General features: G+C 48.0%; 1 protein-coding gene across 1 annotated transcript in view; it reads left to right on the forward strand.

The window, feature by feature from the left end:
• LOC149457846 (proteinase-activated receptor 1-like) overlaps positions 1-17,565 on the forward strand; it is a 136,143-nt gene extending 118,578 nt beyond the window's left edge. Inside the window, exon 7 of the mRNA XM_089683084.1 lies at positions 14,372-17,565. Within this exon, the coding sequence (XP_089539210.1) occupies positions 14,372-15,348 (977 nt within the window). The 3' untranslated portion in view covers positions 15,349-17,565. The remainder of the gene's footprint in view (positions 1-14,371) is intronic.
• The last annotated feature ends 262 nt before the right edge of the window (positions 17,566-17,827 follow it).

Raw genomic sequence — 17,827 nt, forward strand, 5'->3', positions numbered from 1 at the left:
ATGACAAAATGGAAACCAGCAGGAGTGTGAGGAGACCTGAAAGTGGCACATGGCAGAGTGGGAGCAATGGGAGGCGGTACAGGGACCCATGACACACTGTGGACCCACAGCAGCGTGACCAGGCGGTACAGGGGCCCATGGCAGATTTTGGGCCTTGCAGCACCTATGGGAGGCCTGTAATCTGCCAGCAACCTATGACAAAATGGAAACCAGCAGGAGTGTGAGGACACCTGAAAGTGGCACATGGCAGAGTGGGAGCAATGGGAGGCGGTACAGGGACCCATGACACACTGTGGACCCAGCAGCAGCGTGACCAGGCGGTACGGGGGCCCATGGCAGATTTGGGGCCTGGCAGCACCTATGGGAGGCCTGTAATCTGCCAGCAACCTATGACAAAATGGAAACCAGCAGGAGTGTGAGGAGACCTCAAAGTGGCACATGGCAGAGTGTGGCGATGGAAACAGCAGCAATGGGAGGCCGTACAGGGACCCATGACACACTGTGGACCTAGCAGCAGCGTGACGAGGCGGTACGGGGGCCCATGGCAGATTTGGGGCCTGGCAGCAGCAATGTGAGGCCCGTAATCTGCCAGCATCCTATGACAAAATGAAACACACCAGCAGTGTGAGGAGACCTGAAAGTGGCACATGGCATGACACACTGTGGACCTTGCAGCAGCGTGAGGAGGCAGTACAGGGGCCCATGGCAGATTAGGGGCCTGGCCGCAGCAATGTGAGGCCCGTAATCTGCCAGCATCCTATGACAAAATGGAACCCAGCAGCAGTGTGAGGAGTCCTGATAGTGGCACATGGCAGAGTGTGGCGTTGGAGACAGCAGCAATGGGAGGCGGTACAGGGACCCATGAGACACTGTGGACCTGGCAGCAGCGTGAGGAGGCGGTACAGGGGCCCATGGCAGATTTGGGGCCTTGCCGCAGCAATGTGAGGCACGTAATCTACCAGCATACTATGACAAAATGAAACACACCAGCAGTGTGAGGAGACCTGAAAGTGGCACATGGCATGACACACTGTGGACCTTGCAGCAGCGTGAGGAGGCGGTACAGGGGCCCATGGCAGATTAGGGGCCTGGCGCAGCAATGTGAGGCCCGTAATCTGCCAGCATCCTATGACAAAATGGAACCCAGCAGCAGTGTGAGGAGACCTGATAGTGGCACATGGCAGAGTGTGGCGTTGGAGACAGCAGCAATGGGAGGCGGTACAGGGACCCATGAGACACTGTGGACCTGGCAGCAGCGTGAGGAGGCGGTACAGGGGCCCATGGCAGAATAGGGGCCTGGCCCCAGCAATGTGAGGCACGTAATCTGCCAGCATCCTATGACAAAATGAAACACACCAGCAGTGTGAGGAGACCTGAAAGTGGCACATGGCATGACACACTGTGGACCTGGCAGCAGCATGAGGAGGCGGTACGGGGGCCCATGGCAGATTAGGGGCCTGGCAGCAGCAATGGGAGGCGGTACAGGGACCCATGAGACACTGTGGACCTTGCAGCAGCGTGAGGAGGCGGTACAGGGGCCCATGGCAGATTAGGGGCCTGGCAGCAGCTATGGGAGGCCCGTAATCTGCCAGCACCCTATGACAAAATGGAACCCAGCAGCAGTGTGCGGAGACCTGAAAGTGGCACATGTTTGGGGCATGATTCATGGCGGATTTAGTCAGTTGTTTCAGGAACTGGTGGTTTGAAATCCAGACTAATCCACGCCTGATTCATTTTCACAAACGTGAGTCTCTCCACACTTTGGGTGGACAGTCGTGTCCTCCGCGGAGTTACAATACCTCCTGCCGCACTAAACACGCGCTCCGATGCCACGCTACTGGCCGGGCATGACAGCCTTTCAAGGGCAAATTCAGCTAGTTGGGACCAAAGGTCAAGTTTCGTTGCCCAGTAGTCAAGGGGATTGTCTACCTCGGTTGGCAGGGTGCTGTCCAAGTAGGCCCAAGCCTGTTGTTTGAGCTCCTGCTCCAGGTCCACCTGATGCTGCTGCTGCTGCTGCGGCTGGTTAGTAGTTTCCTCACTGCGCTGGTGAAGAAAGCTACTCATCATCGACTGCAGACTGAGGCAGCCGCTGCTGGTGGAGCTGACACTGCTCCTACCACCCCACCCCTCCCCTGCTGCCATGGCAGCGGAACACGAGCGCACAGGGCCCACAGTGTCTGAGGATGGACGTTGGCGCAGAAAGGCAGAGACCAACTGACTACATAGGTGGTTTTTATAGTACGTAATTTTGGCCTCCCTCTCAGCAGGTGTGAAAAAGGCCACCATTTTGGAACGGTAGCGAGGGTCCAACAAGGTGGACAGCCAAAAGTCATCCCTCTGTCTGATGGTTATTATTCGGCTGTCGCTACGCAAGCAACCGAGCATGCTATGGGCCATTTGTGCCAAGGAATGCGAGGGACTCCCTGCCTCCATCTCCACAGCATACTGCCACGGTGCGTCTGGGTCCTCTGTCTCCTCCTCCTCTCCCAGATGCTCCTGCTCCTCCACTCCTGTCCGCTGAGTGGAAAAAACACCCATTTCACTCAATAATTCCTGAGCACAAATGTCCTCCTCTACCTCCTCCTCTTCTTCCTGTCCTGCCCCCACAGGGGTCATGTGGCGTTGAGATCTGTGAGCCACGTCTACCGCACCCTGACCAGCCATTGTTAACAGCATTTGTTCCAGGACGTGCAACAGAGGAATGACGTCGTTCATCCCATAGTCTCGCCGACTCACGAATAGCGTGGCCTCCTCAAAGGGCCTGAGCAAGCAGCAGGTGTCACGCATGAGCTGCCAATGGCTGACATCGAAGTTACACAGGGGAGTACCTTTATCCGCTTGTAACATCAGGAAATCGGTGATGGCCTTTCGCTGCTCGTAAAGGCGGTCTAACATGTGTAGGGTTGAATTCCACCTTGTTGCAACGTCGCAGATCAGGCGATGCTGTGGAATTCCGTTCTGCCGCTGCAGCTCAAGGAGGGTTTGCTTTGCGCTGTAGGAATGGCTGAAATGCATGCAAAGTTTACGTGACATTTTAAGGATGTCTTGCAGTGGGATGGTGGATTTTAGGAACCGCTTGACAACCAGATTGAACACGTGAGCCATGCATGTCGCATGGCACAACCTTCCTTGACGCAGAGCAGACACCATGTTCTTTCCGTTGTCGGTCAACATGGTTCCGATTTTCAGTTTGCGCGGAGACAGCCATCTGTCGATTTCTCTGTTCATTACACTCAGAAGTTCCTCCCCTGTGTGACTACGTTCGCCAAGGCATACCAGGTGCAGCACAGCGTGACACCGTTGCGCCCTGCACATGTGATATGCCGGTCGGGTAATGGGACTTGGCACGGGGGTGGCGGCTGAGGACACGGCGGAAGAAGAGGTGGTAGAGGCGGACATGTTTGCTGGACCAAGGACGTGCAAACGTGGAGGCAAAAGCGTCGTGACCTGTCCAAGTTGCTGGTGCGACTGTGACGGCACCACGTTCACCCAGTGGGCCGTAAATGACATGTACTGTCCCTGACCGTAGTTACAGCTCCACACGTCGGCGCTGCCGTGCACTTTGGCAGAGACCGACATGCTCAAAGACTGGCCCACCATCTCTTCTACATGTGAATGCAGGGCTGGCACTGCCTTTTGGGCGAAGAAATGACGGCTTGGCAGTCTCCACCGCGGCTCGGCACAAGCCATCATTTCTCGGAAAGGTGCTGAGTCCACCAGTTGGAAAGGGAGGGACTGCAGCACCAGCAACTTGGACAGGAGGACGTTCAGCTTTTGCACCGTCGGGTGCGTGCTTGCAAACTGTTGTCTCTTGGAAAATGATTCCAAGAAAGACTGCTGACTGAATCCGTGAAGAGGAGTAGCAGGAGAAGGAGCATCTGAACGAGCGGAAGATGCCAACGAGCGACAACTCCCCTCAGCAGAGGTGTTGGAGCCTTGACTGGCTGATAGAGGGCGATTGATGTCGGGTGACGGAGCAAGTAACGGAGCGGGTGATGGAGCGGGGGCTAGGGCAGGCAGAACCGCCGTATCTTTATCACGGTTTTCCCAAGCCACCAAATGGCGACGCTGCATATGCTGACGCAACGCTGTAGTCCCAACATGGGCCCCCTGGCCACGCTTGCATTTCTGGCCACATAGTCGATATACGGCTACGTTTACTTCCTCGGGCGGCTTGACGAAAAATTGCCACACCGCCGAGTAGGAAACTTTGCCCCCGCTACTCCTCACTGGCTGACTGCTACTTCCTCCGTGCGCACCGGCACCACTACTGGCCGTGGTGGTAGGCTGCAGTGGAGCTGGTGCTCTACTCCGTGGGCGTTTGGCTCCACTGACACTGCTGCGACTCTGCTGCCTCCTGGGCAACCCACCGACTGTTTCGCTCGCTGCCAAGCTGGCACCCTCTTCTCCTGATGATGCGGAAGAAATTGCCTGATGACGACGAGGCTGCCAAGTGCGATCAACCTCCTCATCATCAAGTAGGGTCTCCGCCTCACTACTAGCCCCCTCGGCTGCGTCTGGGTCAGGAGACAGACCTGTCTCTAGACCGGCTACCGAGCCACTCTCCTCGCCAGTACTTCTTCGCCTGGCTGCTGAAGAGGCGGATGTCTCCCCCCGTTCCTGACCGCCCTCTGTTAGCTCTTCCTCACTGTACAGTGGGGCTGAGCCCACAGCATGCGATACTTCGCTTGGTGAGGGAACACCAAAGGACAGGGGCAGGTAGAGGACACGTGATTTCAGTGGGCTTGCTCCCGGGCCATGCCAACTAACGGTTGTGTCTGACGTACCCACCGACCGTTGGCTGTAGGTGTCAGAGGTGACCTGGGAAGAGGAAGACGACCGAGCCTACCAATCGATGACGGCAGGGTTGTCGGTGGAGACACGACCGCTGGATGACACCGGGAGCACTGGCCTCTGGCTGCGACTAGTGCTGCCTCGACCCCTTCCTCTGCTGCCACGTCTGCTCGCTCCTAAAACATTGCCTCCTCTGCCACTCCTCTGCATGTTGTCTGACATACTCTTTAATTCAACGATTCTGTGTCCCTGAGTAACAATTCTGTGTCCCCGAGTAACAATTCTGTGTCCCTGAGTAACAATTCTGTGTCCCTGAGTAACGTTTCTGTGGCCCTAAGTAACGGTTCTGTGGCCCTCAGTAACAATTCTGTGTCCGAGTAACGTTTCTGTGGCCCTAAGTAACGGTTCTGTGGCCCTCAGTAACAATTCTGTGTCCCTAAGTAACAATTCTGTGTCTGTCCCTGAGTAACAATTCTGTGTCCCTAAGTAACGTTCCTGTGGCCCTAAGTAACGGTTCTGTGGCCCTCAGTAACAATTCTGTGTCCCTGAGTAACAATTCTGTGTCTGTCCCTGAGTAACAATTCTGTGGCCCTAAGTAACGGTTCTGTGGCCCTCAGTAACAATTCTGTGTCCCGGAGTAACAATTCTGTGTCTGTCCCTGAGTAACAATTCTGTGTCCCTAAGTAACGGTTCTGTGGCCCTAAGTAACGGTTCTGTGGCCCTCAGTAACAATTCTGTGTCCCTAAGTAACGTTTCTGTGGCCCTAAGTAACGGTTCTGTGGCCCTCAGTAACAATTCTGTGTCCGAGTAACGTTTCTGTGGCCCTAAGTAACGGTTCTGTGGCCCTCAGTAACAATTCTGTGTCCCTCAGTAACAATTCTGTGTCTGTCCCTGAGTAACAATTCTGTGTCCCTAAGTAACGTTTCTGTGGCCCTAAGTAACGGTTCTGTGGCCCTCAGTAACAATTCTGTGTCCCTGAGTAACATTTCTGTGGCCCTAAGTAATGGTTATGTGGCCCTCAGTAACAATTCTGTGTCCCTGAGTAACAATTCTGTGTCTGTCCCTGAGTAACAATTCTGTGGCCCTAAGTAACGGATCTATGGCCCTCAGGAACAATTCGGTGTCCCTCAGTAACAATTCTGTGTCTGTCCCTGAGTAACAATTCTGTGGCCCTAAGTAACATTTCTGTGGCCCTAAGTAACGGTTCGGTGGCCCTAAGTAACGGTTCTGTGGCCCTCAGTAACAATTCTGTGTCCCTGAGTAACGTTTCTGTGGCCCTAAGTAACGGTTCTGTGGCCCTCAGTAACAATTCTGTGTTCCTGAGTAACAATTCTGTGTCTGTCCCTGAGTAACAATTCTGTGGCCCTAAGTTATGGTTCTGTGGCCCTCAGTAACAATTCTGTGTCCGAGTAACGTTTCTGTGGCCCTAAGTAACGGTTCTGTTGCCCTCAGTAACAATTCTGTGTCCCTCAGTAACAATTCTGTGTCTGTCCCTGAGTAACAATTCTGTGGCCCTAAGTAACGTTTCTGTGGCCCTAAGTAACGGTTCTGTGGCCCTCAGTAACAATTCTGTGTCCCTGAGTAACGTTTCGGTGGCCCTAAGTAACGGTTCTGTGGCCCTCAGTAACAATTCTGTGTCCCTGAGTAACAATTCTGTGTCTGTCCCTGAGTAACAATTCTGTGGCCCTAAGTAACGGTTCTGTGGCCCTCAGTAACAATTCTGTGTCCGAGTAACGTTTCTGTGGCCCTAAGTAACTGTTCTGTGGCCCTCAGTAACAATTCTGTGTCCCTCAGTAACAATTCTGTGTCTGTCCCTGAGTAACAATTCTGTGGCCCTAAGTAACGTTTCTGTGGCCCTAAGTAACGGTTCTGTGGCCCTCAGTAACAATTCTGTTTCCGAGTAACGTTTCTGTGGCCCTAAGTAACGGTTCTGTGGCCCTCAGTAACAATTCTGTGTCCCTCAGTAACAATTCTGTGTCTGTCCCTGAGTAACAATTCTTTGGCCCTAAGTAACATTTCTGTGGCCCTAAGTAACGTTTCTGTGGCCCTCAGTAACAATTCTGTGTCCCTGAGTAACGTTTCTGTGGCCCTAAGTAACGGTTCTGTGGCCCTCAGTAACAATTCTGTGTCTCTCAGTAACAATTCTGTGTCTGTCCCTGAGTAACAATTCTGTGTCCCTAAGTAACGTTTCTGTGGCCCTAAGTAACGGTTCTGTGGCCCTCAGTAACAATTCTGTGTCCCTGAGTAATGTTTCTGTGGCCCTAAGTAACGGTTCTGTGGCCCTCAGTAACAATTCTGTGTCCGAGTAACATTTCTGTGGCCCTAAGTAACGGTTCTGTGGCCTTCAGTAACAATTCTGTGTCCCTGAGTAACAATTCTGTGTCCCTAAGTAACGTTTCTGTGGCCCTCAGTAACAATTCTGTGTCCCTGAGTAACGTTTATGTGGCCCTAAGTAACGGTTCTGTGGCCCTCAGTAACAATTCTGTGTCCCTGAGTAATGTTTCTGTGGCCCTAAGTAACGGTTCTGTGGCCCTCAGTAACAATTCTGTGTTTGTCCCTGAGTATTAATTCTGTGGCCCTAAGTAACGGTTCTGTGGCCCTCAGTAACAATTCTGTGTCCGATTAACGTTTCTGTGGCCCTAAGTAACGGTTCTGTGGCCCTCAGTAACAATTCTGTGTCCCTGAGTAACAATTCTGTGTCTGTCCCTGAGTAACAATTCTGTGGCCCTAAGTAACGGTTCTGTGGCCCTCAGTAACAATTCTGTGTCCGAGTAACGTTTCTGTGGCCCTAAGTAACAGTTCTGTGGCCCTCAGTAACAATTCTGTGTCCCTCAGTAACAATTCTGTGTCTGTCCCTGAGTAACAATTCTGTGGCCCTAAGTAACGTTTAAGTGGCCCTAAGTAACGGTTCTGTGGCCCTCAGTAACAATTCTGTGTCCCTGAGTAATGTTTCTGTGGCCCTAAGTAACGGTTCTGTGGCCCTCAGTAACAATTCTGTGTCCCTGAGTAACAATTCTGTGTTTGTCCCTGAGTAACAATTCTGTGGCCCTAAGTAACGGTTCTGTGGCCCTCAGTAACAATTCTGTGTCCGAGTAACGTTTATGTGGCCCTAAGTAACGGTTCTGTGGCCCTCAGTAACAATTCTGTGTCCCTCAGTAACAATTCTGTGTCTGTCCCTGAGTAACAATTCTGTGGCCCTAAGTAACATTTCTGTGGCCCTAAGTAACGGTTCTGTGGCCCTCAGTAACAATTCTGTGTCCCTGAGTAACGTTTCTGTGGCCCTAAGTAACGGTTCTGTGGCCCTCAGTAACAATTCTGTGTCCCTCAGTAACAATTCTGTGTCTTTCCCTGAGTAACAATTCTGTTGCCCTAACTAACGTTTCTGTGGCCCTAAGTAACGGTTCTGTGGCCCTCAGTAACAATTCTGTGTCCCTCAGTAACAATTCTGTGTCTGTCCCTGAGTAATAATTCTGTGGCCCTAAGTAACGTTTCTGTGGCCCTAAGTAACGGTTCTGTGGCCCTCAGTAACAATTCTGTGTCCCTGAGTAACGGTTCTGTGGCCCTAAGTAACGGTTCTGTGGCCCTCAGTAACAATTCTGTGTCCCTGAGTAACAATTCTGTGTCTGTCCCTGAGTAACAATTCTGTGGCCCTAACTAACGTTTCTGTGGCCCTAAGTAACGGTTCTGTGGCCCTCAGTAACAATTCTGTGTCCCTCAGTAACAATTCTGTGTCTGTCCCTGAGTAACAATTCTGTGGCCCTAACTAACGTTTCTGTGGCCCTAAGTAACGGTTCTGTGGCCCTCAGTAACAATTCTGTGTCCCTGAGTAATGTTTCTGTGGCCCTAAGTAACGATTCTGTGGCCCTAAGTAACCTTTCTGTGGCCCTAAGTAACGATTCTCTGTCCCTAAGTAACGTTTCTGTGGCCCTAACTCTGTCCCTAATACAGAGCGGTCTGCCTCTCTTGAATGACTGGAGGCAAATGGAGAATTCTAAAATGGCCGCCATTTATAGCTCGACCATTACACAGTGCTGGCTGGCTGGCTGCTGATTGGTAATGCGATCACATGTCATTAATGAATGCATTATGGGTCAGCGCGCCTTGTCTGCGCGCCTTCTTAGACATCCCCGCTCCGTCGCCGCACATGTCGCCGCCATTTTAGGAAAAATTTCGATTTGCGCATCAAAATTTTTCCAATATTCGAAACGAATTCCACTTCGCCTACTTCGATTCGCTCATCTCTAGATATATCTGACTGAGTGATGGGAGCATTCAAAGCTTGGAGTGTAGCAGAATCTATCTGTGGCAGCTTGATGAGGTCCAGAAAAGAGGTGGCTTTGGTAGTGTCTATTGGGTCAGAGCCATACAGGTTTTGGTAGAAATTTTCTAAAATGGAAATAATATCTAAGGGGTCGCCTTGCAACATTCCCTGTGCATCTTTCAACGCTATAATGAGAGTGGGAGTGAACGTTTTTTTGCAGAGCCTAGCTAGCAGCTTGCCCGGTTTATTGCCGAATTTATGGTAACGGAGGTCAATATGCGATTTATGCACGGCTTCCTGGGCCGCTGCCCAAGTGTCAAAATGTTGCTTGGCCTCCGGCCATGCTTTCCTATTGTCGTGAGAGTTGAGACTCGCCATGTCCCTCTGTACCTGGAGACGCAGGCTCGCTGTTGTGTAGTTACGAAGAAGATTTTTCTTATAAGTGGAAGTGAACGCTATAATTCGATCTCGTAGGACCGCCTTGCCCATCTCCCAAAAGAGGTTAGGGTTTGTTCGATGTTGTGCGTTTGTGTCGCAGAACTCATCCCAGGCAATTCTGGACAAAGTATGATGGACAGGGGAGTAAAAAGTAAAATCTCTACCATCTGGATGGATCAGACGCCAAACGTCCGTAAGTTGTAGTGCTTCTGTAAAGTCAGACAATAGTGAGTTGGGGAGAGAGCGGAAGGAGGAGGGCAACTAGGGAAGTCTGGTTTCAATTTGTCTTCCTGAGTGTTCATACATTGGTTGAAGTCTCCTCCTAACACCAGTGGAAGGTGCGTAAAATGTGACAGTTTTGAGGACAGATCTTGGAAGAACGGTTTAGGTGCAGAGTTCGGTGCATAAATGTTGGCTAAGACTAGAGGAGAGGAATCCAAGTTAATGTGTACAGCAACGTACCGCCCCTCCTCATCCGTAACTAGCGATCTAATGTCTGGGGTGAGGCGTTTATGTATGAGGATAAGCACCCCCACCTTGCGGTTGTTTGTAGGTGAGCCCGGTACCTGACCGACCCATAGTTTTTTCATGCGCGAAAAATCTGATTGGCTTAAATGAGTTTCTTGGAGAAACGCAATATCCGCTTTCAAGCGTTTGAGATGGCGTAGAATGGCCATACGTTTATGGGGCGATCTCAGACCCTTTACATTCCATGATACTACATGAAGCATGTGGATATAGGCCAAGGGGTGTTCAGCAATGAAGTAGGAGCTCTGTAAGGTGGTAACTCAACGTGTTCCTTTCTAAGATTCCCGATCGCTCGTTGCATTGTTAAAGGCCGGCACAGCATGGGGTCTCCGGGCATGTGGATAGTGAAATGGGAAAAGCGACAGAAAGAGGAGAGGGAAGGGGAAAAACATCTGACAGAATGACCCAACAGGGGTCAAATACAGACAAAAAATTAACAAACAGCATAAGTTTCATGGACTTCACATTATTCTGCATGATATCTTTTCTCCTTAACCTGCGTTACCGGAGGAGGTAAGATGTAAAACCTGCACCGAAGGGCAGCCTTGTCTATCAGCAAATGGGAAGAGAAGGGAGGCCCCAAAATATCGTGCGGTTCGGTAGCACCTGTGGGTGAGATGCAGCCCGTGCTCAAGATCGGCACAGCAGTCAAGGAGAAAAGTAATTGCGCCATATCATTGTGAGCGGATATAAAAACGAGCCAAAGAACCTTAGGTGTATCTAAACAGAACGGAGCATGTAGGTGACCTCAAAATAAGACAGAGAAGTACCATTACATGAATCAATAACCGCTAAAACGTGAACCTGTAGAGAAAATTATCAGCGGGAATTAAGGTGGCCTATGTTTTGCCGGTGAGAAGTTGATGCGTTGGCGCTTAGGCGGCTCTTTTCGAGGACTGCGTTGGTCTCTCGGACCGGGGTCACGTGGTGACTGCTGTATTTGTTGAGGGCCCAGGTTGTCGGTTAAATTCTGCAGGAACAAAAGGGCTTCCTCTGGGTGTGTGTACGATTTGGGTTCCCCTGTGGGCGTGGTGAAGCGTAGTGTGGCAGGATATGCCAGAGTGAATTTGACCCCCTTTTGAAACAGTATGGCACAAATTGATTGAAACGCTTTTCTTTTGCGTGAAACTTCTTGGGAATAATCTGCAAAAAGTAAAAGCTTATGCCCATCCAGCTGTAGGGAACGTGAATTACGGAATGAATTTAGCAAGCCGGTCCGCATAATTGAGATATTTGACAAATATTGAGCGTGGCGTACGTCTATCATTGGAAGGTGCGCCTAGGCGGTGAGCCCTTTCGACCTGGCATGGTGACAGTATGCCTAGTGCAGCAGGTATACGTTTAGAGCAGATTTCAGCTAGCAAGCCCGAATTATAGGATTCTGGGAGACCCACTACGCGTAAATTGTTTCTACGTGACCGATTTTCTAAGTCATCCAGTTTGTCCAGAATACTTTGTTGCTCACGTTTAGATTGTGTAACTCCTGCCTGCATAGCTTGAAATTCATCCTCCAAATTAGAGAGGCGGTGTTCTACATCTGAAATGCGCTTTACATTTTTGCCGAGATCCCTTCTAAGTTGTTCTATGCCTTGGGTCACAGCCCTATCCACAGCCTGTGTAATGGTAGGCAATAGTAAAGAGGCAACGGCTTGTGCAATTTTTTCATAGCCTTGCTGATCTGTAGGACTACAGGTGCCCACAAGCCCCAGTGTGGGGGTATGGGGAAGTTGTGGTTCCCTCCTACCTGATCCATGGTCTGTCCCTGGCTGTGTGTCCATCTCTATATTGCTGCTGTCCGCCCTGGGACTTGTGGTGCCACTACTGCAGCTGCCCTCAGCAGCGTGTTCGGTGGCCATCTTGGCTGCAGGAGAGGGAGAGACATCCCTCCCAGGAATCGCGGCGGGATCGTGGCCGGGTGCCGCCAATTTCAGGTACCGATCCATGGGGATCGGGTAGCGGGTCAACAGGGGGCACCTCTGTGCCTAATGCTGAGGCTCTCCGGTGCAGGAAGCGGGTGTTATATGCCGGGGTATGCCGGAGCCACGGGATACCGTCCCTGCTACATGCTTCACCGGAACCGGAAGTCACATTTTCAGCTCTAATTTTTGTTACTAAGGCAAGTGCCAACCATCACGTTTATTGCTGTCCTAAGTTTAGACCTTCCTTTCTGCACAAGGCTTGGCCCACAAAGGCCACAAAGGCCACCAAACCCTCTCCAAAGCCCTTTGCACAATGAAGAGGAGCCTTCACTCTTAAGAGTGAGGGGACATCTGTTACAGTTTGCATCCCTCTGGATCACAGATGACCCAGACCTATGGGTTCAATTGGTACTTTCAAAAGGATAAAGGATAGAGTTCAAAACTATCACCTCAGTGATTTCATCTTTGAAATTAACAAAGGACAATCTTATTTGCAGAAGGACTTGAACCACGTCTTGTCCCTGGGAGTAGTTGTACCAGTACTAACTCAAGACAGGTTTAACCACTTCAGGTCTGGACACTTTACCCCCTTCCTGTCCAGGCCAATTTTCAGCTTTCAGCGCTATCACACTTTCAATGACAATTGTGCGGTCATGCAACACTGTACCCATATGAATTTTTAAAAAATTTTTTAACACAGATAAAACTTTATTTTGGTGGTATTTATTCAGCACTGAGATTTTTATTTTATTTTATTTTTTATATAAAAATGAAAAAGTCTAAAAATTTTGAAAAAAGTGTTTTTCTTATAACATTTTGCAAATAAATAATCTTTCTTCATAAATCATGGCCAAAATGTATTTGGTTATCATTTTAGTAAAAACAAAAACACAAATTAGTTTATAACCAAAAAATATAATTTTTTAAAACATTTTTTTTTTATTTTGCAATATTATTATTTATGTTTTTTAAAAAATTTTAACTACTGTCACCCTAGCAGTACAGTGTCACCATAGTGACACTGTACCACTTGTGGGGGATGATGAAGATTTTTTTTTACGCTGATTGCTTTTACACCCATAAAGGCTGTAAACGCAATCATTTCTCCTTTTCCCTGGCTGCATTCCTGCAGCCATTGAGAAATACTGTGTGAGCTGTGATTGGTCACAGCTTGTCACATGGTACAAGGCTGTTGTGAATAGCCCTTTACCATGTGATCTTTGTGATCATTCACTGATTTCACTAGTAGTAAGCAATGATGTCAGATGTGGCATCTTGCTTACTACTATTCATGAGATCACTGATTGGCCAATCAGTGATCACATGATCCGGACCTCACACAGAGGTCCTGTACAGCAATTGGTGTTCTGCTATGTCCTCCAGACACAGCGGGCACTGGATCTCATTGCCGTTTGCTCCCAGAGAGCGCGCACAGCTTGAAAATGCTGGCGTCATTTATGAATGGCAACCCGCTCCTGCACTGCTCCCTTCCGGCCGTTTATGTACATGAGCCGGATTGGAAGTGGTAAATCAAACCCTTTTTATGGTACCAAAGCCCAATTGAGGTATCTGTTTTATCCTGGACTGTAAATTCCTCAACAAATCCCCTCACATTCCAACATTTTTCATGGAATCTGCAAATGCAGTGTTTGCTTTTGAGACAAGAGGAACACATGGCATCCATGAACATCCAAGATGCCTGTCTATATGTTCCTATTTACCCACCTCATCAGTGATTTGTGCACTTTGTAGTGGCAAATGGCCACTTTCTTTGTTGATTTTGATTACAAGAGCATATATTCTAAAACATGCACCCTCCAGTACAGATCTTCAGAGTCTCCCGGACCTTTAGGCACCAAGTTTCTGTTGCTCAACTCTGTAAGGATGCTGCCTTCCCTTCTATACATACTTTTCAAAGTTTTACCAGGTTAATGTCCAATCTGCACATGAAACTTTTGGCCACAATGTTATTGTAGCAGCACTGTGAAATGTACCCCTGTTGTTTTATTGGGGAGCTTTGGATGCCTAGTTGTTTTCCACCCTTTAATTTATTGCTTTGGGATGTCCCATTGTGTCTGAATAAGCTGCCTGTGTCCTATACTGTATGACTAAAATCAGAGGAATTTTGACTTACCTGAAAACTTGGAATACAGTACAGGGCACAGCTCCCCCCCCCAACTCTCCATGATAGTGTCCAATCACCTGAAGATATGAGCCAATAACCCAAGGTGAATGAATAAGTTGCCTGTACCTTGTACTGTACACTAAAATGTGGAAGTTACAGGCGAGTCTAAATTCCTGTTTTTTTTTCTTTATACTTTTATTAGCTATTCATTTTGATGTTTAAAATTGAATTCCTCTTTAAAGAAAAGATAAACATATCTGGTTCATTTATTTATGCTAATATTGTGTTTTACTTTTCTTATCTCAGATAATGACTTAAGTACTGCATTCACACATTGGAGTGTGACCAGGCTTGCCCCATCGATCTATACTGTTGTGTTCCTGGTGGCTCTTCCTCTCAATATCATGGCGATCATCATATTCCTGGTGAAAGTGAAAATCAGGAAGCCGGCAGTGGTCTACATGCTGAACCTCGCCACTGCAGATGTCCTTTTTGTTAGCATCCTACCTTTTTATATTGCCTACCGATTCTTGGGATCTAACTGGCTCATTGGAGAAGGAATGTGTTGCTTTGTCACCGTAGCATTTTACTGTAACATGTACTGCTCCATGCTGCTCATGACAAGTATCAGCGTGGACCGTTTCCTGGCCATAGTCTACCCGGTGCGGTCTCTCTCCTGGCGCACAGTGAACCGAGCCTGGCTGGTGTGTGGTGTCATCTGGGTCATCTCATTGGCCAGTACTGTGCCTCTTCTCATAACAGATCAAGCCTGGAAATTTTCTAACCTAGATATCACATTATGTCATGATATTCAGTACTTTGGTATAAATCTTAAGTTCTATTTTTACTATTTTATCTCTCTTATCTCACTTTTCTTTTTCTTACCATTATTCATTACAACTTTCTGTTACATTGGAATCATCCGCAGTCTCAGCAGATCAAAATTTGATCGCACACATAAGAGGTCACGAGCTATCCGCCTCACCGTGGTTGTGCTGAGTGTGTTTGTCCTTTGTTTTGGCCCCACCAATGTCATCTATTTAATTAACTATGTGAAGGTGTATGAGAATTATGATCGCTCTCTGTATATTCCCTACATCCTCTGTGTCAGTATCAGCAGCATCAACTGTTGTCTGGATCCTCTTATCTATTATTTTACATTCTCCGAGTGTAAGAGATACGTCTACAATTTGCTGTGTTGGCGGAAAGGTTATCACCCTCCAGTACAAAGTCTTCCCTTACACACAAGGAGCAGCAACCAGAGAGGACCAGAGGAGACCTAATCTGCTCAACCCAATAAGAGGGGATGAGTTATTTCAACACCTCTCATTTAATCTAACAGTAATTCTCCTGAAATATATTTCAATAACACACGTCACTAAGATCTGTAATGCCTAAAGGTCCACTTTACTGCCCTGTAAATTATGTTTTTACTGATCCTCATGGAAAAGCTGGGTGCTTGAAATGCTGTGTGAATCAATGACATCATAGACATGTGATAGTTTGAATAAGGGACTTGGCAGGCATACTATAGTTAAAGATTATTTTTTTCTAGCTGGTTGTTAAGGAGTAAAGGGACCCCAGATCCATCGCCTCATGTGAATGAGTACTGGGGTACATAGTACCACTACTCATTCACCAAAAAAAAAGTGCAAAGTAAATAAAAACACACAGCCAGTTTTTGAAAAGTCTTTTTTTTAACCACATGCCTCCCAGCCACTGTAGAAATACGGTGGCAGGGCGGCACGGCTGGGCAAAACCACGTTTTTAAATGTGTGTTTTTAAAACAGGTAGGAGGCGTGCGCGAGGCGTGCCGCCGCTCTACCTGTCCCGCCGATCACGGCCGCGGATGTCAGTCGCCGGGTCACAGCCAGTCGTTACCGGCCATGTCCCGGCGATTAGCGACAATCAGTGACAGAGAGCACAGCTGCAGTAGCTGTGCTTTCTGTCAGTTCCATGACAGCTCCTCACACGCTGATCGGGACAGAAGAGTTTATCTGTCCCGATCAGCAGTGTTCCCTGCAGTACACACCCCGCCCCCTAGTAAAACACTCCCCTCACACAGTTAACCCTTTCACTGAATAATAAAGTTAACCCCTTCCTCCCCAGTGCCATTAGTACAGTGTCAGTGGGTTTTTTTTGCACTGGTCACTGTATTGGTGTCACTGACATTGGGATGTCAGTGACCCCAAGTCAGTTCCCCCCCAGTGTCAGAATGTCTGCCGCAGTCCCGCCATAAGTCGCTGATCACCGCCATAAGTCACTGATTGCTGCCATAAGTCGCTGATCGCCGCCATTATTAGTATAAAAAGAAATTAAAAATCCCAGTATCTTTCCCGCCATTTGTAAACGCTATAACTTTCACGTAAACCAATTAATTTACACGTATTGGGATTTTTTGTAGCAAAGACATGTCGCAGAATGCATTTTGGCAGAAATTTATGACTAAATTTGATTTTTAAATTTTTTTTTACTGGACATGTTTTATAGCAAATAGTCCAAAATATTGTTTTTTTTCCTCAAACTTGTCAGCCTTTTTTTTTATAGCGCAAAAAATAAAAAATGCACAGGCGATCAAATACCACCGGAAGAAAGCTCAATTTGTGGGGAAAAAAAAAAAGTAAACTGTTTGGAAGCAGCATTGCATGACCGCGCAATTATCAGTTGAATTAGTGCAGCACCGAGTAGCAAAAAGAGGCCTGGTCATTAAGGGGGGTAAATCCTCAGGAGGGCAAGGGGTTAAAAAGTCAAAAGGCCCCTGAAGTAGATCCAATGTCAATCACAAGGAACGCTGGGCACTGACTCAAATGAAAAAAAACAAAAAACAACTTACACCAATGCTTGGCTGCTATCATATGACATCTCGGCCACCTCCTGCCACTAAATAAAGTAAGGGGCTGGGCCACCCAATGACATCACCAGGTGAACACACCCCCTTTTGAGGTCATCAACCCAGCATTCCCTGTTTTATGTCATAAAGGGGCGGAGTTACCCAATGCGGCAAGTATCAGTGCAGGTTGTGGTTTTTCTTGTTCAGGTCAGTATCTGGCATTCATCATCGTTGATGTTGGATCTACTTTGGGGGTCATTTTTTGGGGGGGCTTTCAATAAAGGACTTATCAAAAACTGGCTGTGTGTTTTTATTTGCTTTTACTTTTTTATTTTTACTATGTACCCCATACTCATTCACATTGGGGGGCAAAATCTAGGGGGCTTCCAGATGCCGATAAATCAGTCCCCCACACCCTCACAACCACCAGGCCAGGGTTGTGGGGAAGAGGCTCTTGTCCTCATAAATATGGGGACAAGGTGCTGTAGGTGGGTATGAATTTCGGATTTATTAAAAAAAAAAAAAAATTGCCATGGGGTTCCCTTCAAAATCCATACCAGATCCGAAGAGCCTTTTCTTTAAAAAAAAATGTAAATGCCATAATTTCTTTTATTTACATTCTGCTGTCAGCGGGGAACCCCGCTATTTACTTGTTGTTAAGGATGTAGCGTACTCCCGCTCCTTAGCAACCATGATAGTTTCTTGTTGTTAAGAACGCTGGCTGCCATCCGCATTAAAATTCTGCTAGCTTTCACTATTAAATACATCATCACTTCATAAAATTGCTCAAGAGGAATTTTAATAGAGTTTCTAAATGAATCACAAACTTTGTTTGAAAACGCTAAGAAGTATTTTACTGCAGTTCCTAAAACGGTAGATAATGCTTTGTGAATTGAGCCCAATGTATATAATATAAATACGCTTAGTAGTGG

This window comes from Staurois parvus, unplaced genomic scaffold, assembly GCF_062004578.1.
Source record: "Staurois parvus isolate SC_StPar_1 unplaced genomic scaffold, SC_StPar_1.0 ptg000301l, whole genome shotgun sequence".
In the NCBI taxonomy this organism is placed as follows: Eukaryota; Metazoa; Chordata; class Amphibia; order Anura; family Ranidae; genus Staurois; species Staurois parvus.